The following is a 26,081-nucleotide window of genomic DNA, read 5'->3' on the forward strand; positions in this document are numbered from 1 at the left end:
TGCATTTAGCAGACACTTTTATCCAAAGCGACTTACAGTGCATTCAGGCTATACATTTTTTACCAGTATGTGTGTTCCCTGGGAATCGAACCCACGACCTTTTGCGCTGCTAACGTAATGTTTTAAAATTTCAATTTAGTTTTGTTATTTACATTTACATTATATTTAAATTTTGTTATTTAGCAAATGCTTTTATCCAAAGCTACTAACAAATGAGGACAATAGAAGCAATCAAAACCAACAAAAGAGCAATAATTTAAAAGTGCTATATTAGTATATTATTATAGTGTTATATTTCAATTTCACAAAGAAACGTACAGTATTTTGTCCAAGCAATAATAAAAGGACACATTTAATTTATAATTTGTCTTAAATCTAATTTTGTTTTAAAAAATCGTGAATCGAATCGAATCGTGAAATCAAAATCGTGAATCAAATCGAATCGAATGAGTTGAGTGAATAGTTACAGCCCTACTGCTGACAGCTTGGTCCCCCCAGTTAAAAAATCCCATCTGCACCCCTGTAGCCGTGATCATCCCGATTTAAAATCCTAAATATCATACATGTTTGATATGATCGTGGTGGCCCTGATTTGTGTGCGAGCAGATCAGGAGGTGCAAGATTTGATCGGTAAGCGCCTCACATTACCAGATAATCCGCGCCAAACATCGGAACCGTCCGAGGCCCTCAACAAGATTTTTTCTCCGGTTTTCAGGAGGGGAAAATCAGGAATAAATCAGCCTAAAACTCCTGTAGTGTGAGCCCGACTTCAGCGTGAATTTACTGGACACAAGGATGTATTCTAATTGTTGCTAGCAACACTCAATATCTTATATGAAGTGTTTTAACTTAACTACATCAATTCTGTGATTCTATCCATTCTAAAACAGCAATTGTAATTAGTAAAATGCAAAATGTTAATTACAAAAAATCAAGATAGATATTACTGTGTAATAAACAAGGAGAGTACATAGAAAAAAAACTAACTAGTAAGAATTGAGATAGTGACTAGTAGAAAAGGCTTACGTTGAAATGCATGAGTGGTGACTAACTGAACAGACACTAATCAGTACTAGTATGAATGAATGAGTACTAGCGTCTAATTAAATATCTGAGTGAATTCATGTTAGACGGCTTGCCATACGTTTCCAACATCAAGCGTTTAGGATGGGCGGTGGTTAGTGTGTGACTGTGTGTTTTTACTAGACGTTTATGATGTGTTGAGTTTTAAAATGCAACAGTAATTGGGAATCCGCAGATAAATGTTGCATGATTGTCGCGTGGTGAAACAAAGTGCAATTTCTCCACCCTACCTTCCGACGCTTCCAGAATTGACCCACATGCCAGTCCGCGCGTGGTTCCCTCCTGGCTCCCGTTAAACCGGGTGCAGGAGATCAAATAAAACCGTTAAATGACTGAGACGTCTCTTGAAAACTCGCGACTGTTTTGTGTTCAACTCGCTGGCGTGTCACGGCTGACACAAAGGCAACATCTTCACACTCGCCCTCTCTGCTGAGCTGAAAGAGATCCCCTGAAACAAGTTTGCAGAATGCAGTGAAGAACCTCAACCAATAAGTGTGCTACATCTATCCCTCGCTCTTTCAACGATACCTCTTTCTCCTGAAATTACTGACATTTATAGGTAAGCTCTCATTTTGGGGCGTTCGTTGGTGTGTTATTGTTTCTACAGCTGATTTCGCCAATGACACGCCCCTCCTCGTGCGTCACGTAAACTGAACTCACCCCGAATCAGTGTAACTGTGACTGGCAGCCAATCAAATTCATCGCAGCCGATGGCCCCGCCCCGTCTGGAACTCTCGGCCCGTTAACCCCGAATCCATGTAACTGTGACCGGCAGCCAATCAAATCCATCGCAGCCAATGGCCCCGCCCCGTCTGGAAAGCTCGCCTCGGCCCGTTAACCCACAGTCTACCAGTCATTTGTTTAGACTCAAACACGCTCTGACAGGCGCAGCGGTTACAAAACGTTTTCTACGGCAGAACGCACGTAGTTGTGTTTGAAAACCTAGTGTCAGGCATCGAATCACTGGTCCAGATATTCAATAGACACTGAAGGTATTATTTTACTATGATAGCACGCGTAACTTCAGGTTTCAGTCACATATTGTATGACAGACCGGAACACTGCAGTGTTTCATTGTACACTTCTTTTTCAAAATTCATAGTAAACACCCTTACAGGAACGCCCACATGGAGGGCAAAACAAGGCTTTCATCCGCTGACATCTCAATTACAGGTGCATCTCAATAAATTAGAATGTCATGGAAAAGTTCATTTATTTCAGTAATTCAACTCAAATCTCCCCAAACCCACCCATCTCCACCCCCTAGATATGGATCCAACCCCGCCCCCTGGATCTTTGTTCTGCAGTGAGGGGCTACTGATTATTTTTACGAGGTTTGCAATAAGTAGTAATGTAGTAAGACAGTGATATTTAAAGTCCAAATTCAGTATACACCTCATTGATTATGCATACCTTGCACAGGCAAGCAGATGAACCCAGAATATAAACGCAATGCGCAAAGTTGTTTTCACATAGCAAACCGTTATAAAGAAAACACAACCATTTAGCGCATTGCATATTCCGAGCTCATCTGCTTGCCTGTATAAAGTACGCATAATTAAAAGGTGTGTACTGAATTTGATATTTTAATATCACTGCTTTAAAGGCACTTAAGTGTTTTCACATTAAACATTATACGTTTAATTGAAATATTGCGGTGGGTGTTTTATATGTATTGCAAATGGCCAAAACTTGCATTTTGTTCACATATCTTTGTTTTATGCTTTTGAGAGATGATCTAAATATTTGTGGATTGGAAACAGATGGAAAACTGACAGCCTGTTCTGCCCGCCAGGTCTTCGAGTCAGTCACGTGACTGAAAACTATGAACTGATAACATTGTAAAACTAAAATGCTATCCATTCGCATGTGTATTCACAATTAAAGGTGGCATTTCCACATAAGGGTGACAGCTGCACAATAATTGTATAAAACAAAAATGATCTGCAGGATCTTTCACCAAACAGAAAGCCTCTTTTTTTTCCAACAGAGATCCAAATGGACACTAAGCATAAACTACTAGGCTACATAGTATGTGTGTGTGTACTGGTATGGTTTATGAGGACACAAATTTGTATAATGACATGGGTACTACAATGTAAACATGGATTATAAGGACACTTCCTGTGTCCCCGTAAAACAAAAGGCTTAAAAAACTTACAAAACGGTGTTTTATGAAATTCAAAAATTGCCAGTAGTTTTCTGTAAGGGGTAGGTTTAGGTGTAGGGTTGGTGTAGGGTGATAGAAAATACAGTTTGTACAGTATAAAAACCATTACGCCTATGGAGAGTCCCCGTAAACCACAAATGCAAGTATGTGTGTGTGTGTGCCCATTAGGGGGTCTTACATTTATTTAAAATAATGTTATAGCCTATTAAAACGATTCAAAAGTTATAGGCCTAATGTTAAATCTGCTAAAAATATAAGTGCAAGATATTATGTGTAACATTTCTTACACTGGAGAAAAAAATATGTTTAGTTTACTATACATGCATCTTTGAGCTCATACTGTGATTTTTTTTTCTGCATCCAGCGTTCAGCCTCGGCAAACAATATTAAGACGTTTTAATGCCATTTAAAACATTTAATGGCTCTCAGCAATTGCTAGAGGATCTAAAACATTTGTATTGGCAAATTCTGTGGGTTTGTTTGATATTTGATTAATCTTCAGATATATTTACCCATGTAATGTTTAACATCATTATGTTAACCAGTTTATGTTAATAAAAAAAAGTTACACATAACAAGCTTAGCTTATGTCTTTTTTTAAATTCTTATTATTATGTCAGCAGAAGTACAAGAACATTCATTATTGTAGCGGGAGTCTTAAAAAATAAACTTATTATTATTTTATGGCATATAGTGGCAGGGGATCTCATTGATATATTTGCCCCTGTTATTTGCAAAATAGACACAGCAAGTAATGAATACTGACCTCTAGTGATTTCTACTGGTATAAATCACAACACAGACCTTTAGAAAGTGCAGAGAAAGAGAGAAAAGATCACCCAACAGCATGGTGTTCCCGTTTTTATAGTATTCAAATTTGGACTATATTCACTGAAACAATGAGCACTTAAAAAAACTCTCTTTTCTCAAACATCCAGACTGCGGATTGCACAAAGCCTGGCAGCGATGTCAGTCACAGATTTTAGTGAAGCACATACAGAGCCTGTTCCCACACTTCAGTCAATGCAGCCCTTTCTGCCATCCATCTCAGACCCAGCTGGACTCTAGCAGGCATGCCAGTGCCAGTGCAGCAGTGGGCCCTGAGAAAGTGATGCCCCTGTGGCCCCTCTGGAGCCCCCGGAATGAGAGTGAGAGATGGAAAGTCGAGTGAGACGTGCAACTCAGAGCTATGAACATGTGGGCATTGAGGGATTTGTCTATGAAAGGGTTTAAATGGAATGATGTATTATAAGGTGAGGTTAGTGAAAGTGTCTGAGCCTGTAATTTACAGTCAGGCTTCTTATACTGACATTATGACAGTGCAAAGCGAAGGAAATGGAGAGCAGAAACATAAATTAGACTGGGTGGATAAAGGGTGAGCCTGGGAAACATTATGAAGTGTCTCCTGCCGAGCTGAGCTATGTTTGTTATTGAGGCTTGTGGATGTGAGTGCAGGTCATGAGCGTACACACATTTAGACATACACGCACATTAAAATATGTTTTTAATTTACCTTTTCCATTCTCTTTTAAACAAACTTACACATACTCTCACTTGGCATAAACATGCTCCCAATGTATGTTCAGCTATCATAACAGGATGCGTAACACTTTCTACTGCAAACATATTCAGCTTCAGACTAGGCAAAGTAGTTCAAACCTGTTATACAATGGGGAATCTTTTTAAGGAGCATAAATGCAATGAAGTTGATCCACAAAATGGCATGAACAGGATGTCGTAGGACAGTACTACATCAGTACAGCGATACCAGCGGACAAACTGTCATCGTGAGTGGGAACAAGGAACTGTATGCTGCACACTAGCTTTTGTTAAAGAAGGGATAAGATTTAGCGCCATGGACACAAAGTCTCTAAACAAGTCCTAAGGTGCATAATGTGGAGAAAAAGATGAGTTTGACATTCTGAGAACAGGGGGAGGTTTCCTGGTATCAGTCCACAAACAGTGGCATGGTGTTGCCCATGTGAGAGGCTTGTGGGGTTGTTTGCAGAACATCTAAACAAAGATAAGGTTTAGAAAAGCAATGCAGATAAAACTAAAGAAAAAGGGAATGAGTTTAAAATGAAAGGGGGGAAAAAGAACGAACACTTACATACAGTATATGGCAATTAATTAAAATGGTGCTATACACTGTAAAATAAAATCCATTAAAATAGGGCACAATATACTGTATTAATATAAAGGCATTTTCTGTAATTATTTTTTTTATATAGATGTTTCGCCTGTATTTAGAATTTTGCACTTCATTGCATTGTGTTTTAGGGTTAGTTGTAAATAAAACAAAGATTATTGGAGTATGTTTAACATTAGAATACTATTTTTATTCTTTCTACTTCAAAATAGCATGTTTAATTCAATGCATTACTACCAGTGTAACAGTTATGTTCTTTTAGTTTCATTGTCATGGACTTTTAGTTTGTTTCTCATCACTTTCCTGTTTCCAATTAACTAAATAAATAACCTTTTTGTTGTCATCTTTGTCTTCATCTGCCTGAAATGTGACAACCAGTTCCTGAGAGAAAATTGCTTCAACGTAAATCCTACACCAAATTATGCAGAATTTTTAAAAACTTTATTAGATATTTAAAGTTTTAATATTTAAAAATATAAAAACTTCACTTTCAATGCTGATTCACACAGTGTGAATGCTGTGACATGTTAATATGGCACTAAAATTAAAGTCAGCATGAAATGAAAATCTATTTTCTAAATGCATATTATAGATCTTATTGTGAACAATTCATCTGTGCATATGTTTCAATTTAATTTTTTTTAATCAAAGTGTCATAACTGGTCTTTCCGGAAAAAACATCAGACTTCTCTCTGGTGATGCATATGTATATATGTTTGTGTATGTATGTGGACTGTTTATTAATTATTTGGCAATGTCCACTTTTGTTTATCATGTCAAAAAAACGATTGGAATCTTGAATCATTAAAAGCGGGGCAAAAGACAGGCAGAGAACAGGGGTATGATGGAGGTGTGCACAGAGGGGAGAATATCTCCACAACACTGGGACAGGCCACACTGTCTTATCAATGCACAATTTCAAACTCTCTAAGTATGTTGACACTGTGAGTTCAGGCCAGCTGTCAGTGTGCAACATGTGACCTACTTACTGTTCTGAATTATGTACAGCACACTAGGTGTCAACTTTCATCCAAAGCATGTATATACAGTGGTAATATTTATATTATAGCGTTATAGCATTAATGTTGACATTTGCCTGTAGCATGAGCGTGTTGTGGTATAGTAGTTAATAGAGTGTTAATCTGCAAAGCATCTGTAGTGTAATATTCATATTTTAGTAACTCAGTTATATATTTAGTGTATATTGTGTTCATTGCAGAAACCTTGCACTTGTCCACTATCCTGAAATATATTCCCATCTCCTCAAATATGTTCTCATATCAGTCTTCCCACTGAAAAGAAACAGGTTCCTGAGAGCCTGGTCATCACACACAAGTGCTCCTACAATAAACTAGAACTGGGAAACAATATTGACTTCATCTGAACACTTCAAAAATTCCAAGAATGACTTTTACTAGTAATAAAATTAATATTTTCACAAAGTGAGAGTTTCCTGAATTGCTGATGCCAATAAATTGTGAATACGAGTTTACAGCCTGTATTGAATGCGATGCAATAAAATCCCTGCAAAATAGCTGCCCAAAACATAAAGCATGACCAGTGTGGCCCAATTAATCAACAAACGACTCATTAACTGTAGACTCATTTGAGATTAGCAAAATCTGCGCAGAACCGATCACTGGTGACCACAGTGAGATGCATGCCGGTTAGACATGTGTCCGAGTGATGGCGGACTTGCACTGATGTCGTGTGGATATTCCCAAACAGTGCAACAGTGCAATCTCTGTGTGGTATATTATTGTTGTCATATATTTAAAATATGTGTCTTTATCAAACTAAAAATGGCAACAAAGTATATAAGTATGAATCATGCAATATCCGCCTTTTATCTTGTACTGTAGATGTCTGATCCGCTATGAGAAATCAGAACTGTCTCGTCTGCATTTGCTTCACTCCTCCCCTCACTGCAGTCGTCTACACTTTTCTACTTTTAAGGCAAAGCTAAGTGCATCTCAAACGAGCCTTGTTTCTTTTTAATGAATCAAAAACATTCAACACGACCAGTGTAGCCTAATTCATTAACACACGACTCTCATAAGGCATAGTTTGGCCTGGTTAATTAACTAATGATTCTAATGAGACGGTTCTTTTTGTTAAATAAAAAACATACATTGCAAACAGTGTGGCTCAATTATTAACAAACAACTCTAATGAGCCAGTTCTTTTTAGTGAATCAAAAGACAGTGTGACCAATGTGTCTTGATTCATTAACAAATAACTCTCATGAGCCAGTTCTTGACAAGTTAGCACTTTGAAAAAATCTGAAACACTGTATAATATGCAGCACCATCGCAGTAAGAATTTCTATAATTTGTAAGCATTTTAACCTAAACGTACCCTAAATTAATCAGAATTGAATAGCGAAATCTGTATCGATACCCAGCCCTACTACAAACACAAAGTGGAGTCCAGCACTCATTTGATATATCCAATGGCAAAACCACCTCCCAAACACAACTCCTCCACCTAATACTCTAGACTAGAGAATGCAGTGGTGCTGTTGTTTATTTGACGGTAACTACACCCCTCCATCCTATTGCAAACAACAGGCTTGAAGAAATGACAGAGGAGTGAGTAAGATGGCTTTGAAGAGGTTTTCCTGCATTCTTCAGTGGTTTGACGGTAACTACACAGGAGTGAGTAAGATGGCTTTGAAGAGGTTTTCCTGCATTCTTCAGTGACAAAGCTGTTTTGATGAAGTTGGAGTGAGCTTAGCCTTGCTCTAGGCTTCACTCAAGTCTAACTCACCAGCCCCCATTAGGATGGGGTTATTAATAATACCTTCAAGTAAGCCACTGACAGACACTGCTCTAAATCTGCAATTGGTTAATATCTGTTTTGTTTTGTTTTTTCCAGTGGAAATTAGATGATTTATCTAACTTTAGATGATAAATGCTTTTACAACCAATCTGAGCTACTACAGGCCTTATGTGCTTATCCCATAACATGTAAGACATTGTGAGTCAGATGTGATTTTCATAACAGCAGCCTCGTGGTTCATGTCTTTACTATTACCATAACATCAAATCTTATAGTAGAAAAGGAGACAGACATGCTGCCCCTCTTAGCAGGATGTAACTCATGTTTTAAATGTGAACATCTTTAAGCAGAACCCACTCAAATGAAGAGGCTAATCTCATTAAGCCTTTACTCAGCTGTTCAATCATGGGGCAACACTGAGCTTCCTTCAAGAGAACCAAACTTCGGCTTGAATTAATTGAGTAATATAATTTTGTACATATAGGTTGCAATTTGAGACTATAATGACCGTTATGACTCAGGGGACGTTTTTTGAAAAATGACACGGGACACACAAAAGATAATGAAAGGCATATCAAGTCCACTTTTCAGGAGATGTGGACCCTTCCTTTTTTCCTTAAGCTTCATAACATGTCAGTGACATCATTACCAGTTGATTATACACCCAGCTGAATTTAAAGAACAGTGTGATTAGCCTCAAGTCAAATGACTGCTTTTCTGAAATAATGTTCATTTGAAGCTGCAGTCCGAAAAGCTGTAGTCATACAAAGACCAACCATTTTATTTTGTTTTTATCCACAGGTTTAAGGGGATTACATTAAGGGAACAGACATTAAAATGTACTTTTTTGGCAAATAATTAACCAAATTATTTATTCGTTTAGCCCATCAGTCACTGTTGTTATGTATGGAATGAAATTTCTCAGTGCTGTCTGATCATTTGTTCTAGTTTCAGTCAGACATCAGGATGAGACTATGCTGACCATCACACTTGTATGTATAGATACACCTCAGGCTGTATTTGTCAAGAATATTTCATTGATTACTTCAAATGAATGAGATGGTGGGATATCTAATGGTACAACTTTCCTCTGAATCCTTTGGATTGAATATGTTAAATTCATACCATTATTCGAAATAAAAGCAAAGTGAAGAAAAGTAGAAGTCATCATGTAATGCATCCTGCACAACTCAACCCCAAATAGCCTCACTAGCTTAACCAGTATATTCACCTTGGGCAACTAGATTAACTTTCTTCAGCATGGGCTGTGCCGGATTGAACCTGCTAGTTTAATCCAAAACAATCAACCGTCTTGGAATATCATGCAAATCTTGTCAGTGGGGTGCAGTTAAGAAACTGTAACAACAATAAACATTAAAACAGGTTTTGTTTGGCACATGATTTTTTCAGGTGCATGTTGGTGTTCATAAAATATGAATACACAAGAAGTAATTATGTGGCACACCTAGTAGAACACATCTAGTTTATATTAAGCAAATGGAAAACCAGTATAACGTGACATTAGAAAAATGTTGCAGAGTACAGGAGGATAGGCACATTTGATCAGCAAGTTAATTATATATGTTAACATTCCAAAACAAACATCTCTGAAGCACCACAGGACAAATTGGAACCTGGCTGTCCACCGCCGGGGGAATGAGGAAGTTATACAGCACTGCTGTTATTCTACTGGGAGCTGAACCTGAAAACAAACCACTAAATCTTAAAGGCCATTTTGCTGCTGTGATTTTGTTTCATAGTCTCACATTTTTCTCTGTCACTCCTAATTTCTCTCTCTCTCTGTTTTGGGCAAAGGGTTTTCAGAGAGAACAGGAAGGGATGTTGTTGAGATAGCTGGTAAATGTAAAGCCTTGGAATGTATTTCCATAGACTGTTTGAAACTGGGATAAGAGGAATAAATAAATAAAATTAGTTCCAGAAATATAAACATTGTTACCAAAAAGAACTATTGTATACACAGAACACAATCAATGACAAAAGCTAATAGAATATGGAAACAAACACATGTACACACAACAAATTGACTGTCTGGCAACCTGCTGAATACTTAAAACAGCATCTCCGAAAAGCACTGGAAAAATCTATATTGGTGTTATTTCTGTGCCTGTCACATTAGGCTCTTATTCTCCAACAGTAACGATCACATGTCATAACCATCACAACATAGCAAAACTGCATAGAGTTTTAATTAAAAACTTTTTCAGCCTTTTATTTTTTTAATAAATAATGTTTACTGTGAAAATACAACACTATGATCAATTGTTAGCTCTAGAACAAGCAGTACCACTGTCATTGGCATATGCTAATGTACTGATCCCATAATGATTGTGAGGGACTGCGGTACAGTGGTACAGCGAGATGCCAGTACACACCCTGTCATGTGAATTTTAACAGACTCAACAATAAAACCTGCTCTACTGACAAGACAAATTGGGTTAACAAATGTGTACTTGCCAGGGGTCAAAAAAGTACAGAGAAACTGTACCTGCATTAAATTACGTTATGTGTACTGCATAAAAAGCTTTACTCAAATTATACTTATACATATATAACCAAAAATGTACTTGAGCGAAAGTAAAAAGTGTACGTTTACTTGTACTTGTAGTATTAAATATTAAGGTTTGGCTTTATAAACTGACTCATGCATTCAAATGACAGAGGAGACTTCCTCATTAAAGTCAGTTTAGACTGGAATAGACTTGTTAGTCATTTTTAGTAATTTTAGGCACATTTAACATGGAATAGACTTTCTGCAGAATATGTACTTTTCAAGCCAAGGTCTAAATGAAATTAAAGGTATATTTTTCCCTCCTTGGAAATATAAGTAAGTGTGCAGTTTCTGTGCCACTAGAAACATTAAAAATAATGATTGTTTGACTGTAAGCAGGTTTCCTGAACACTCCCCAATTACAATTATAGTAATGAAGTACAATTATTTTGAGTACCGTCCAGCCCAGTACCTGCAAATACAGTATGCAGCAGCACTTTTTGGACACTAAAGTCAAGGCAGACTTAAAAATATCTATTGTTTTATCATTTAAAACAGATTATTTTTGTGAAATGTAGTCTTGAAAAGTTTGTGTTGTATTATATTTATGCCACTAGGTTTGCTATTGTTATATCATGCAATGACATCATACATTTGTATGTGCAGTATAGAGAAAACCTCATATGAAAGCAATCTGTTATGTCTTGCATGACAATACAGTGAGCTGCATTGTGTGCCACTGTACAAGGGACTCTTCTTGTCTTTTGTGCTTCATTATTGGAGGAATTACAGCAGCAGCCAGTTTCGGGTTGTGGGTGTTCTACACAAAATACCACACCAGCCATTCCCAGCGGTTCAGGGTTTTCCTGATGACTCACTTTGTGTGTTTGATGACTACTACTGTATATGCTTTTTATGGGATCACAGATCATGTTGGGTGTGCTATTTTGGAATGTGGCTTTCAGGCACTGCCAGGTCAATGGGTCAGATTGCATTTGCATCTACTGTACAAAAAGGAAAAGATGTGAAAGTTATTTCATTTATATATTCTACACTGTGTGCATATGTGTGTCTTCCTGCACTCTGTAAATCAGAAAATATAGTGACCTCATCACCAAATGTAAAATAAAGAATATATCACAAAATAGAGATGTCATGATAAGTGGGTTTTTAGTGATTAACTCTCTCTCACACAAACATTCATGCAGATACAATGCATACAGTACAATATACACAAGGTGTACCATAGGCATGCTAAAAGAGCCTCTTAATACTCATTTAATGAATCCAAAAACCTACCCAAGCAAGCCTTATGAAAACATTTTTAAATGAGTCACAATGTTTTGTACTGCTTTTTGGGCTCAAGTTATGCGAGATATGTGAACTCAAATAAAAATGTGAAATGTGGACATTTGCTGTAGCCACAGTGTTGTGGTCCAAAAGCAACTGTTATATGACTTGATAAATATTCTGCACTGACTGGATCAAACTGGTGACCTACAGACCTTACGGAAGCCTCTTAATTTGAAAAGAAAAGTCAAAATGTTTAAAACTGTCTGTCTGTTCCTTAACATGTAAGCAGTGACACACACTCACAATTATTACATGCAATAGGCCTCATTTAAATATGGGGGCATCAAATCTATGCTCACATGTTGCTTTTGTGCAGTTACTCTTTGCAAAGCACCTGGATTACACCTAGAAGTTGCACACACAATCTGTCATACTGAACAAGCAAATTACTACCCTCTTTACATCTCGGTAAATCAGAGCCCAAAGCTCCTAAACCACATATAAACCATAGGCTATAGGATTATATTGATTATGCAAAACTAATGACGAGCTCTGCTGCTGACAGGCTTTTTGAATTTAATACATTTCTGGAACTACAACACTGCCATTATGAATGGTTACAACAAGTACATGGAAGTACTTCTGTAGAAGAGCAAGACACATGTACTGTATACCTATTTTTGATAAAAAAAAAAAAAAAAGTATCCAATTAATCAAGAACTAAACAAGGGGCCATCTTCATGCATGAGTTATTCAATGATTCCCTCAACAATTTGTTCAAAAGCACTGATTCCAATGTCAAAACACTGCTCCATTGTTTTTTTAGAGATAATACAGGTGCATCTCAATAAATTAGAATGTCATGGAAAAGTTCATTTATTTCAGTAATTCAACTCAAATTGTGAAACTCGTGCATTAAATAAACTCAGTGCACACAGACTGAAGTAGTTTAAGTCTTTGGTTCTTTTAATTGAGATGATTTTGGCTCACATTTAACAAAAACCCACCAATTCAACAAATTAGAATACTTCATAAGACCAATAAAAAAACATTTTTAGTGAATTCGTAAGAATAATGGTAGTACAAGGCACTCGAATCTTATTCAAAAAAATTTAAAAAGCCTTTATTTCATCATGGCTATAAGTTTTAAGAAATAGTTCACCCAAAAATGAAAATTCTGTCATCATTTACTCACCATCCACTTGTTTCAAACCTGTATGAGTTTCGTTCTTCTGCTGAACTTAAAAGAAGACATTAAAAAATTGCTAGTAACCACACAGTTGATGGTAGCCATTGAATTCCATAGTACCTTTTTGCATACTATGGAAGTCAATGGCTACCGTCAACTGTTTGGTTACCAACATTCTTCAAAATAGAACTATCCCTTTAAAGCATTGTTAGGCTGCATTAATTAGGTCAACCGGGACCGGGAACACTTCCCATAACACCCGATGTACTCGCTACATCGTAAGAAGAATGGCATCTAGGCCTAATCCCCTTTGTAATCGTTAACATTTTCATAAGTAACTGTAATTTAATTACACATTTTTTCTTAGTAACTGTAACTGATTACAGTTACATTTATTTTGTAATTAAATTACGTAACGCCGTTACATGTAACTAGCTACTCCCCAACACTGATCGTAAGAATGGCATCTACACTAATATTAGTATCTATATAGTGACCTCATCACCAAATGTAAAATAAAGAATATATCACAAAATAGAGATGTTATGATAAGTGGGTTTTTAGTGATTAACTCACACACAAACATTCATGCAGATACAGTGCATACAGTACAATATACACAAGGCGTACCATAGGCATGCTAAAAGGACCTCTTAATACTCATTTAATGAATCCCACACCTACCCAAGCAAGCCTTATGAAAACATTTTTAAATGAGTCACAATGTTTTGCACTGCTTTTTGGGCTCAAGTTATGCGAGATATGTGAACTCAAATAGTCAAGGAAACATGGACATTTGTTGTAGCCACAGTGTTGTGATCCAAAAGCAATTGTTACATGACTTGATAAATATGCTGCACTGACTGGATCAGACTGGTGACCTACAGATCCGACAGAAGCCTCGTAATTTGAAAAGAAAAGTCGAAATGTTTAAAACTGTCTGTCTGTTCCTTAACATGTAAGCAGTGACACACACACTCACAATTATTACACGCAATAGGCCTCATTTAAATATGGGGGCATCAAATCTATGCTCACATGTTGCTTTTGTGCAGTTACTCTTTGCAAAGCACCTGGATTACACCTAGAAGTTGCACACACAATTTGTCATACTGAACAAGCAAAGACCCATCTCTTTAACTTGGCACACATATAACACACAATCATATTTCTATAATTCAAATCCGTTAAAGGGGTCATATGATGTGATTTCAAGTTTTCCTTTCTCTTTGGAGTGTTACAAGCTGATTGTGCATAGATAAGTTCCCTGAAGTTGCAAAGACTAAAGTCTCAATGTGTGTGTGCGTGTGTGTGTGTGTGTGCGCATGAGAGAGAGAGAGAGAGCGCGAGAGCAAGAGAGAGAGAGATAGAGAGGGAGTCACATCACAGTGGAGTCAGCTGTCTTAACCGTGGCTTGTGTAATGCAAACACATACCATCTTCATCACTGTGTCTGTCAAGCGACTCTGTTCCCCTTTCGGGCTCTGTCTTTACATTTATTTTGAAAGATGAAGCTCGCGATTATGGTAAGGGGCGTTACATTTCCGACGAGTGCTTGCGGTGTTCAGCCAATCACAATGCACTGGGTCAGCTGGCCAATCAGAGCAGACTGCGCTTGTCGGAAGGAGGGGCTTTGTAGAAAACGAAGCGTTTGAGAGAGGCGGGGCATAGAGGACCTACAATAATGTACAGTATTTGAAAAAGAATGTGTTTTTTGAACATTAAAGCATGTCAACATATTCTGTTACACCAAATACACAAAATAATGATCTTTAAAAAAGCATCATATGACCCCTTTAAAAGATTGTTAGGCTGCATTAATTAGGTCAACCGGAACCGGTAACACTTCCCATAACACCCGATGTACAGTACTCGCTACATCGTAAGTATGGCATCTACGCTAATATTAGTCTCTTTCATTCTTATTCCAAGATCACTGTAGCCATACGGATCCAGTCTGTATCCAGATCAGATGGTGGATCAGCACCTAAAGACGACCTCTACTGCCCTGAATGTCAGCGGAGACCATGACAACTAGATGCGCCCCAGAAACATATCCCCTGTGAAGACCTCATCACCTCGACGACCAGACAAGTCCTCTGCACCTGTGTTGCAGCCTGGAATTAAACCACGCCATGCTGGTTTCGCCAGGCCAGAGGAGAACTGGGCCCCTGACTGAGCCTGGTTTCTCCCAAGGTTTTTTCTCCATTTCTGTCACAGATGGAGTTTTGGTTCCTGGCCACTGTCGCCTTTGGATTGCTTAGTTGGGGAAGAGAGCGGAACTGGATGATGACATCACTGAATCATCAATGAACTGACTTTAGCTGGAAAAAATGACTCTGTTATTGTCTTCTTGCATTGTTGACAAACTATTTTCCTGTTTGACATTTTAAAGCTGCTTTGACACAACCAGTATTGTATAAAGCACTATAAATAAAGGTGACTTGACTTGACTTGACTTGACGACGTAATATAATCAACCAGATACTCCCTATGCCAGGATCTGCCACTGCAGATACTGTATGTTACTTTTATTTTGATTGGCAGAATTTTTCTACAATTTTGTTTTAAATGTTACTACTCTTCTTTCAAATGTTCGCCATGATATGAAAAAGAAAAAGAAAACTTGACACATAATCAACATCTGTCAACTGTTTTGTCAGAGCAACCAAACCTGCAGTACATTAACTGCAGCCTGAGTAAATATGTAAAATTTGCACGCAACAAAATATGACTTGAAAAATAAAATGGCTGCCACACAGACAACAGACCTTGGAATGTATTATTAAAAATGAGAGAATCACTTCATGCAGCACCCAAAAGTTATTCTTTTAAATTGTCTGTGATTGTATGAAAAAAAAGCTTTGCAAAATTCAAAACAATACTGTCAGATGAAAAACTTCAGACATCTAATTTCAGGAGGTGATGACTGTAAGTGGCAAGCAGTCTTGGGTGACTGAGTTCATACTCCCCAAAAGTGTGTCAATAGTTGTGCAATATGCAACCCTATCTGCAGTCTCCATTGATGGAAGCAAACACACATAAACAGACTGACGGAGAGTAGGAGCTGGAGAGGGAATCTGGACTAGGGCAGGGAGGAGACAGGGTGAGGAAAGGCGTGGGGGAGGGGCAGTGTACCTTATCACTGGACAATTTCAGCATAACACCTGCCTGTCCTCACATCTGTCAGCACTGTCACTCATGTACTGCATGTGTCTGTATACAGGAAACATGCTAATGCCACTAAAAGTTTTACAACCAAAGCAATGAGGTGCAATTTTAGCATTTTATAATATTTTTTTAATTATAACAAATAAACTTTATCCATTTAATTATTAATTTATTTTCTGGCAAGTGTGCATTATTAGCGGTACTTCCATGTATGGCCAAAGGCTTCTGTATCACTCTATTTGCTCAAACAGGGACAAGACAAAGAGTGACAAAGAGTACGAACCAAGTTTAAAAAAAAGATAGAAAAGAGGCGAGAAGGGGTATAAGACTTTTAGCAAAGTTTCGCAATATCTAGTCTCAGCTTCAGGCACCATGTCCACGGACCACACAGTCTGTTCACTGAGAGTCTAATGCATATAACTCTCAAAAATGGCAAGCACTGCCTAAAATCGCCTGTTCCAAATGGCTGGCACTACCCCTGAAAAGAAGGGCATACATGATTTTTATCAGTTAAGTTTTACTTGAGGCACTTACTAATAAGTAAACTTGATACATGAGCAGAATCTGATATTACAGTTGTTTTCTGATATCTGCCAAATACATAAATAGATAAACTGTGGCTGGTCATTGTACATGTCAGATGGTTGGTCTCTTTCTAAGTAAGTGGGCAGTTCTTTTCCAGAATAAGCTACAATAAGGACCAGACTTTTACCGCAAGTCAAAAGTCCGGCTATGTGAGACTATTCAAAAAGTTCACTTACTCACTGCATTACTAAAGTTTACAGTTGTCTCTCATTCTCACTCCCCTTTACAAACTCTCTTTTTGTATGCTGCCGAGATTATTTTCCCCACAACCCCTTGTGAGTCTTCCCAAGGATCTACTCTCTTCTTTCTCCTTCCGTTCCCTCTCCCACTCTTTTCTCTCGCTATTGGCCTGCTGTCCTGGCCTCAACTTTCTTTGCACGCGGACTCTCCCCTTTCAAAAACAACTGCGAGAGCAGCCAAAAACACAGAGGGAGACAGAACACTGTACAATGACCGTGTCTCTAAACTGCATTGCTCTGGCACAGACTGACATCATGTGCTTTGGGGAAAAGATGCATGTTTGTTTTCCCCATGTTTGTATATGCGTGTGTGCAGAGGTCAGCTGCTGACAGGCACCAAGAATGAACAGCACTTGTCTCTGTGTGATGTTATGTGTGTATTTAGCATACAGATTTCTTCTCATGTGTGCTGTGTGCATGCTTCACTCATCCTGCCTTGTGTTGTGACACGTCCCTCTATCTGCACACTGGAATTTCTACCTCTCTGTGTATTCCTACTGGAATCCGGATGGCGCTTTGCCCCGGTAGAGAAAGTGGAATGCGGAACGCCCCCTCTCCCCCTTCTTGTATCAGGCCATAGAGAGCCCAAGACCAAGTTAAAGATGTTGTTCAATACACTCTTATATAGCTCCCAGCTGTGTGGAGCTGGCCAGATCTTTGGTGCTCGAGTGGCCTGGAATGTTTGGAGTGCAAGCATGCTGGAAAGCTCAAATCACCAACAACAATCTCTTGGAGATGGAGTAGAAAGAGAAAGAAGGAGAGAGAGACAAAGAGAGAGAGAGAAAGACAAGGCGGTAACATGTTTCAAAGTCTGCCTCACCCAAAAAACAGAGGTTTTAGTTCCATGACAGATAACAAATGGCTGGAAAAACATGCAATTGTGTTCCTTAACTGTCTTCAACTGCTAGTAATTATGCATTTACTGTTCTCATTGTTTGTCAGGTTTGCATTGTCCAAATAACACAATCAGCCTTAAACCTATAGATATGAATCTGAGTTTAAACATTTGTCACGGCAAGTTCCATTAACTCATAGACATGCATCATAGCATAAAAAGTTATTGATTAATCCACAAATCAAAGTGAAATAACACAGAATGTCCTTCTGTAACTGGTCTTATTATTGAAATGCAAATACAGTTGATGGGTGTTTCGCACACAAACACTATTAATGTTTATCATGCATTTATTCTTGCTTTAGAATACTCTGATTCATTTTTAATACAATACAGCAGTAGGGTGTGGTGTGGATTATGACCAGACAGTCAGTGTTTACTCAGCTGTGCGAATTCCTCAAAATTTACGGGGAGAAATGTGGAACCAATATGAGTTCATTACAAAGTGCCATGCACATCAATTATATAGGGAAGGACTGAGTTTACTGTAACTGTAAACGTGCATTACGTGTTGCTGAAGCGCAGGGGTTTTCAATCTTAGCAGGGTCAGGATCTTTCAGCCAGACTCTTACCTAACCCATGGATTCATAGGATTAACAAAACTAAATTTTCTTTTGTAATGATTAAAAACATTATCTAAAGTATAACATTTAACAGATTGTTGGAAAGTAAAAAAAATTGATATAGTTGGGCTGTCATAATGTCATGACCCACTAACGCCCCTTGAGTATCTTTAGGGATCCCTGGTTGAACATCCTGGGTGTAGTGGAATCCTGAACCCATGTAATTTACACCAGTGACACTCACAGATTTGTTGTGCGTGTGTTTACAAAACAAACACTGGCTGTATCTCAAAACATACTGAGCTGCCTATATAGACAGCATTCGTGGGCATCATGTGCACCTGCAATATTTTTAACAAGAATGCACCTAATGAATGTGTTCTACAAAGGCATTTAGATAGGTTTTAAGACACAGCCAGAGCATGACAACAGATTAACAGTCCTCCTAGTGGACGGTAAGCCTACGAAGAAATTGCTAAAATGTTAAAAATTGCTAAAATGAAGTGGTTTTTTTTTGTTGTAAAAGGATGTTTTAATCGTTATGCTTACAGCATTTTGATTCTACTCATTAACATAATTTCTATAAAAAAATTGTGTTTTCAGAATTTCAAATCTATTTTTTTTCAGTGAAGAACAACTGAGAGGGGTTGAAAAAGTGCAATGAACAGTAGGTTATAAGTGCAATCACACGTTGTCACTGGCACCACTTTGATTTAAAATTTAAGGCAACAATTAAACTGAATTTTTATTACTATTTTAGTATGTAGCAATGTTTCAAGGCGGACTAAGGTGAGCTTAAGAAAAGAAGGAATTGCGTTTTAAAAACTGAGAAAAACTCAAACGAATGCACATATGGGCTAAAACAGTCAATCACACTAAATACAGACAATAAAACATTAAATAATATTTCAAACTTAAAGTTTCTTTTAAAAAACACTTACCTTTGATGTGATTTCGCCTCGTGAATCTTTCGGGTTATGCGCGTCAGTAAAGTGCTCACTGCCTTCTACTTACAAAACCATACGGTTTTGTGTCCTTCTTCCATAAAGATAAAAGAAAAAGGAGTTAGTCATTGAGCTGGGACAGCTCAAAACTCTTGGGAGGGACAGCAGATGAAGACCAATAGTTCTGAGATCCTGTAAAGACGGGCTTCGGTTCGGAGTCTCTTCCAAACAGAGCAGACGAAGTGTGCTCGCGTGGTGCTGATGCGAGTTTTCTGTCTCGCCCTTTTGCTTCTGTCACGCCTTTGAAAAGAGATTGATACAATTATCTCTCTGCTTTGCCACAACTCTAACGGAATGCAGTTCGGGATAGCAACGTATACCACAAACCCCCCAAAAATGACCAAACAAAGCAGGTCTTTCAGCTGGTTTGGGGATAAAATGAATCGCGCGAATCAAAACGTCGCTGTGTGAATCATGCGAGACCATCAGCGCGATAACAGGGAATGTAACTTTTTATTATGCAGTCCGGAAATGTGTCCAAGTTGTCTATGGGCGGTCAAAAAACTACACGCCTGCGATTCCTTTGTCTCCCCTAACCCATCCTCCCACCCTGTAACATGTGAGCTGCCCCTGTCTGTCACAGTCGCGTGCTCACCCTATCGCCTCGAGTCGCCTTTTGCCCCTAATGCCCGCTCTGGCTGCTGTCGTATGCTGTCCACTTGCTGTCCTGTCAAGTCCACTGACGAACGCCAGCGCCTATTAACAGCGTGACGACACTGACACTGACACCACAGCGCCACTCCCATCCATTCATAAAGTAGAGCGCGAGCGATTCCGCCTACAGCTCGCGCTGGAGCGCGCGGACTGTCCACGGCGCGTGTTGGGTCAGAAGGCTGAAATTTCGCTCAAAGGTTGAAATTGCGCAAATGATGGAGTGGGACGTGTGTGCAAACGGTTGTGTTTGCTAACACGGCCACTAGTGTGTTCTAAACATAGATGAATGTTGAAATTTAGCTATGAGCTAATGTGGGTTCACAATACTGTGATTAAGTACATGCTATTAATAACACACATAAGGTAAACATTGCCGTCGATGAATTTATTTCCATGTAATCAGTGACTTTCTCTTAAGGAATACATGACAGTAAATATTTACAGTGCCAGAACAAAATAAATTAAAGGAATGTAAATATTTAAATTGTTGTTATCAAAATATGAAAACGAGGATAAACAAAATATTACAAGGGATTTTAATTTCACTCTAACTCTACGTTTATTTATTTTATTTGTGGGTTTTATTTTTGAGTAGTGATGGTTTAACTTAATGTAATACGCAGAAAGTATAATAATAACAATAATGACAATTTTCTATAGCACCTTTAAAGGAGCTTCTCATAGCGCTTTACAATGTAAGAGTATACCGTACATGTAATATTAAAACAGGAATACAGAATAAACAAAAGAGCACAGGAAGATAAAATAAACAGAAACAGCAATGATTATCACAATCAACAATAAGCTTGCTTAAAAAATATGTTTTTAAATGCGTTTTAAAAACGCAAAGAGACTGTGCTTCCAAATTTCAACTGGAAGTAGGTTCCACAACCTGGAAGCAGATATAGAAAAAGCTCTGTCACCCATGGAACGTAAACTTGAATACCCGTAACGTAACGTTTGAGGGACACCAAACAGACCCTGCTGAGAAGAGCGAAGACTTCGATTTGGAGTATAAGGCAGGCTATTAAAAGGTGAGATAAATACTCCGGGGCCAGACCGTGGAGATCGTGGTATTTCACTGGCTTGCAACACTTCCCAATTCAGTCTGCTGACTAGTCACAATGTCTCCTATCATTCAGGAAAGGAGAGGCATGTTCTATTATACAATCGTTTTGCTACAAATCACCTTTTCTACAGAAAACAGAGATCACTACCTGCTTTTGAATATACTGACAGGGATATTTATGAGTAGTTGTCACTTTGTTATCTTTCACACAAAGTTTTGCATTTTACTAAACAAGTACTGACATAGACCCACAGGGGACACACTCACTGGTGAGCATAAAGCATGTTAAACGTGCTCCACTGTGCAGTCGGTTCACCTCTGCTGGACCTGTCAGAGCGCTTCACATATGGCCTACATCAGTGACACGCATGCAGCTCCATCTCATTACAAACGCACCTGGGGCACATTCAGCAGGGTTTGTTATTCTAGAACATTTCAGCAAATTTCAGAGAACAGAATCCCACTTGTGATATGAGACTGATCCATAACTTAAACTTAAATAAACACTCTTGGGAAAATATTTGCTCATCAATATTAAAATGTTAGACTGGTCTGAATGAACAATAATATTAATAATAAAAAGGTGAAACTAAAATAAATAAATAAATAAAGCCAAAAAATCATTTATTTGTACTAAAAGATTTGTTAAAAATAAGTAAATACAATAAAATATTTTTTTTAGAAATGATTCTGTCATCGCACGGACAAAGCAAGATTTTTCCTTCTGTTTGCAAAACAGAACACTGTTCCATAATGAATAAGAATTACTAGGTGATGCTGTTTACTGTTCATTGATCTTAGAACTTTCTGAGAAGTGACCTGATATTCCCTCTTGTTCTTAAGTAAAGGGGTGGTTGATCAGCTTTTTTCGAAAGCTTGATTGTGTTTATGGAGTGCAGTGTAACGTGTGTTCATGCTTCGTTTAAAAAAAAAAATCATTATTTTCACATATTTTACCTTTATTCACACCGTAGTTTCCATTCTCGTCAAAACGGTCTGTTGAGTTCCTGGTTCTATGAAGCCCCTCCCTCAGAAATACGCAATGGGCTCTGATTGGTTAGCGGGCTCAGTGTGTTTGTGATTAGCTAACCGCCTACTGCACGTTGTCTGGAAACGTCACGCCCCCGTCTTTGCCATTACGGGTAGTTGCGTGTTCCTGGGAGCGGGGCTTATGTAAACATCGGGTTTTGTGATGTCACAAACCCAGGATGAAGCTCGTTGTAGTCCCTACCAGACGTTTTTTGTAGTCCTTAAACAGTGATTTCTTTAAAAGAAAATATCTCCCTTTGCATTGAACTCTGAGCGTTGTAACTTTGCAGACGTTATTTATGCTCTAACAGCAACATTACACACTAACTAAAGTTCAAAAAGTGAAATCATAATCAACCACCCCTTTGAGTTTTTCTGAATAATTATGTCACACACTGTTTTTTGCTGAGGCTGAATGACCGGTGAACAGTATGGCAGAAACATATCAGGCTATTCAAGTTATAGCCATGTATTATTAGTTTATTATTAGTTATTTGCGATTTGCAAAATATAGAATTGGATTCAAAAAATGGTATGAGGTATCTACTTAAAAAAATATGGCAACAATATTACAGGTAAAATTTTGAGTAGTTTTTAAGGCTTGATTTTTTAAAAATGGAATCTACCTGAATAAATCATGTAAAATCTTCTAAATTATTTAATCTATGACGCAATGATTTTATATTATTAGTGAAACGTGCTCATTTATTTTACATTGATACTCAAAAGTCCATGATTTGTAAATCCTGTTTATATTTGACTTTGAGTTATTTTGTTCAATTAAAAGACTGTATACAGCCAAATAATTCAAATAGGAAAACAACTTTACTGCACTAGCATTAGCAAAGCTATTGCTGATTGAACAAATCATCATGCCTCATAGTGGTATGCAGTTATCCATAACCATAAGCTCTACTCTTCTGGAGAGTGGTAACGATAGAAACTTCAACACAACAGAAACTCTTTCAAATGTCAAACATAACTGAACATTAAACTAGAGCTGTGCAATTAATCGAATGCGATTGTCATGCGCATCTCGTCAGTAAAGCCGGTTCCGTGATTAGTAGTAAATCGTCATCACCTGCTTTCAGATGGAGAGGCATTTACTACACAGAACCATAGTTCACTGACAATTAGGCAATATTGCGTTCATTATGCAGATTGAATCGCCTGCGATAATGAACGCGATATTGCCTAATTGTCAGTGAATTAAGGTTTTGTGTAGTAAATGCCGCTCCATCTGAAAGCAGGTGATGGAGATTTACTACTAATCACCGGCTTTACTGATGAGATGCGCATGACAATCGCATGAGATTAATTGCACAGCCCTACATTAAACATTAATAGATGTTTCCCTTTACTTAAAAACACATAAAGTAGCACTTAATTTCAATATTTACTCTCCATATCCAGCCATATGCAAAGCATGATGGGAATTAACAATCACCACCAAAATAAAACGGCAACATTGAGCTAATTCTCTTAAAATAAACAGGTAGCCTTCCTTTCTTTAATTTTTTTTTTCAGTTTAATCAGTTCCTCAATTCAAGCCTAAAAACTGCTTAAGTTTCCTTAAAAAATATGAGGAAAACATAATCTCTTGGTTTTATTAGTTCTCAATATTTTCTATACAACACTGAACCACGATTTCTTTACTAAAATATACACACTATTTTTAATTATAACCTTAATTTTTTTAATGAAAATTACAAGTCCCATGATTAATTTTTACAGTGTAGTTAAACTTCCCTTAAAGGTATAGTTCACCCAAAAATGTAAAAGTAAATGATTGTCATAATTTACTCATTCTAATGTCATTTCAAACCTGTATTCATTTGTTTGTTTATCTGCAGAACATGAAAGAAAATATTATAAAGAATTGGTAACCAAACTGTATATTGGTTACAGGTAATTTAACTAATTATTTTAAAACAGTATGGCTTATCTAAAATTTTATATTCAGCTCTTCTTGGAATAATAAATATATATATTTTGGTAACACCGAGTCAACCCAGTCAAGTCCCCTTTATTTATATACCGCTTTACAATATTATTGCCAAGATTGTGCCAAAGCAGCTTTACAGTGTTAAACAGGAAAATAATTTTTCAATAATACAAACAAAAAATTAAGTTCTGCTATAAAGCAGCTCTAAAAAGAGCACAATAGTAAACAGTCAATTTTCCAAAGTCAGGTTTAAGTCAGTTCATCGTTCATTTAGTGACGCCAACATGCAGCTCAGTTCATTTTCATCCAATAGTGTCTGTGCAATCAAGTCTACAATAATGTCAAAAATTAAGTGTACTCAACTAAGCAAGCCAAAGGCTACAGTGGCAAGGAACCTAAACTCCATCGCGTGACAGAAATGGATGACAGAAATAAATAAATTTATCAGTGTCATTTTCCAAATTTGAAGTTCAGGGTATTTTGACCCACTGCTTTGTGCTTGGTGTGAATGGAGTTAGAATGAACGTATATAGACCAAGAGGTATTATCAGGTGGGGTTATTTAAAATACCAGTCTCTGTCCAAACTAAATGACCCAGTTTATTTAACTTTGTGGCAACTGGCGATTTCACCAGGGTTTTCAGACATCCTGGGATCTGTTCCAAGAAAAAAGCTCCCTCATGCTTGCCACTCTGTTCCACAAAGTACCGTCTAAAGTAGGCCAGTAGGATGTGTCCAGACTCGTCCCTTTCAGTTAAGATATGATGTGTCCCTGAAGCATTTGAAAAATCTGTCTTCATCTTATTATCTAGAAATAATGAAGTATTGCACCTGATTCATGGGTTCCACACAATCAAGTGACACTTTTGGTATTTCTAAATCTAGATTTCGGTGAAAATACTGTATCTTACCCATGATACTCTGCAAAAGTTCATGATGCCTATTCACAGCAATGTATAAAAACTGATATATTTTGTTTACCAAGATGAAATTATCAAAATGTATTTTGGAGGAAAAAAATCAATATAAGAAAATTTGAGTCATGAGATATAAATGTGAAAACCATAAATACAACACCCTTCAGTGTCGCTATAATAGTCTGGTTTTGCTGCTAGTCTATTTTTGAGTGAAATAAGTATGAACAAATATATTAATAAGCATTTATAACATGTGAGTTAAAAATGGCTCACTATTTGGCAGGTATTGCATTAAAATTACCCTTTTTATTCATGCATTTAGAACTGCTTATCAATTATTTATAATGCATTTGTAAACAAGTTATTAGTCATTTATGAACACCTTTGTAAACCCTTTACAAAGGGAACCTTAATGTAAAGTGTTACCTATATTTCAAAAACAACGATGGAAAAACTGAACAATCTACTCATTATTCCAAATACATGAGTACACTTTTATTGCATAAACGTGTAAAACAGTTCGTATAGAGTGTTTTCTGTGTATAGGCAGCCTACAATACAACAGCAAGCTGTTGCTGATTCCCTTATTCCAAAGTGTCTTTCCCAGCAGTTTTTTTGCTCAGGCTTCTACCTGAAACTATTGATGTACCCGTGGGCACAATGGGGAATAAAGGTGACTTCAGTGCAGTCCAATGCCTCTCCCCGTTCTCCCAGGGGGGTAAAGTGCTGATCATTGGGTTGGAAAGACCTTGCGTAGGCTGATTCTAACAAAGCCAATGCTAGCCAAAGCCATAGACACATGAAAGACTAGAGGTTATGCCTGGCCAGATCAATTTCT

At 37.6% G+C, this 26,081-nt stretch overlaps 1 protein-coding gene across 2 annotated transcripts in view; it reads right to left on the reverse strand.

Moving 5' to 3' along the window:
- The window catches only part of LOC107676653 (rho-related BTB domain-containing protein 2-like), a 62,888-nt gene extending 42,452 nt beyond the window's left edge, over positions 1–20,436 (reverse strand). The window contains exon 1 of one of the 2 annotated variants that reach the window (XM_016471254.1): positions 19,568–20,436. Coding sequence is in view for 1 of the 2 variants with exons in the window: in XM_016471253.1 (XP_016326739.1) it covers positions 1,314–1,342 (29 nt within the window). In the remaining variant the exon portion in view is untranslated. Of the gene's footprint in view, positions 1–1,313; positions 1,679–19,567 lie in introns of those variants that run through there. The other variant, XM_016471253.1, reaches the window with a different exon arrangement.
- Positions 20,437–26,081: the final 5,645 nt, after the last annotated feature.

This window comes from Sinocyclocheilus anshuiensis, unplaced genomic scaffold (genome assembly GCF_001515605.1).
Source record: "Sinocyclocheilus anshuiensis isolate Anshui unplaced genomic scaffold, SAMN03320099.WGS_v1.1 scaffold344, whole genome shotgun sequence".
Taxonomy (NCBI): domain Eukaryota; kingdom Metazoa; phylum Chordata; class Actinopteri; order Cypriniformes; family Cyprinidae; genus Sinocyclocheilus; species Sinocyclocheilus anshuiensis.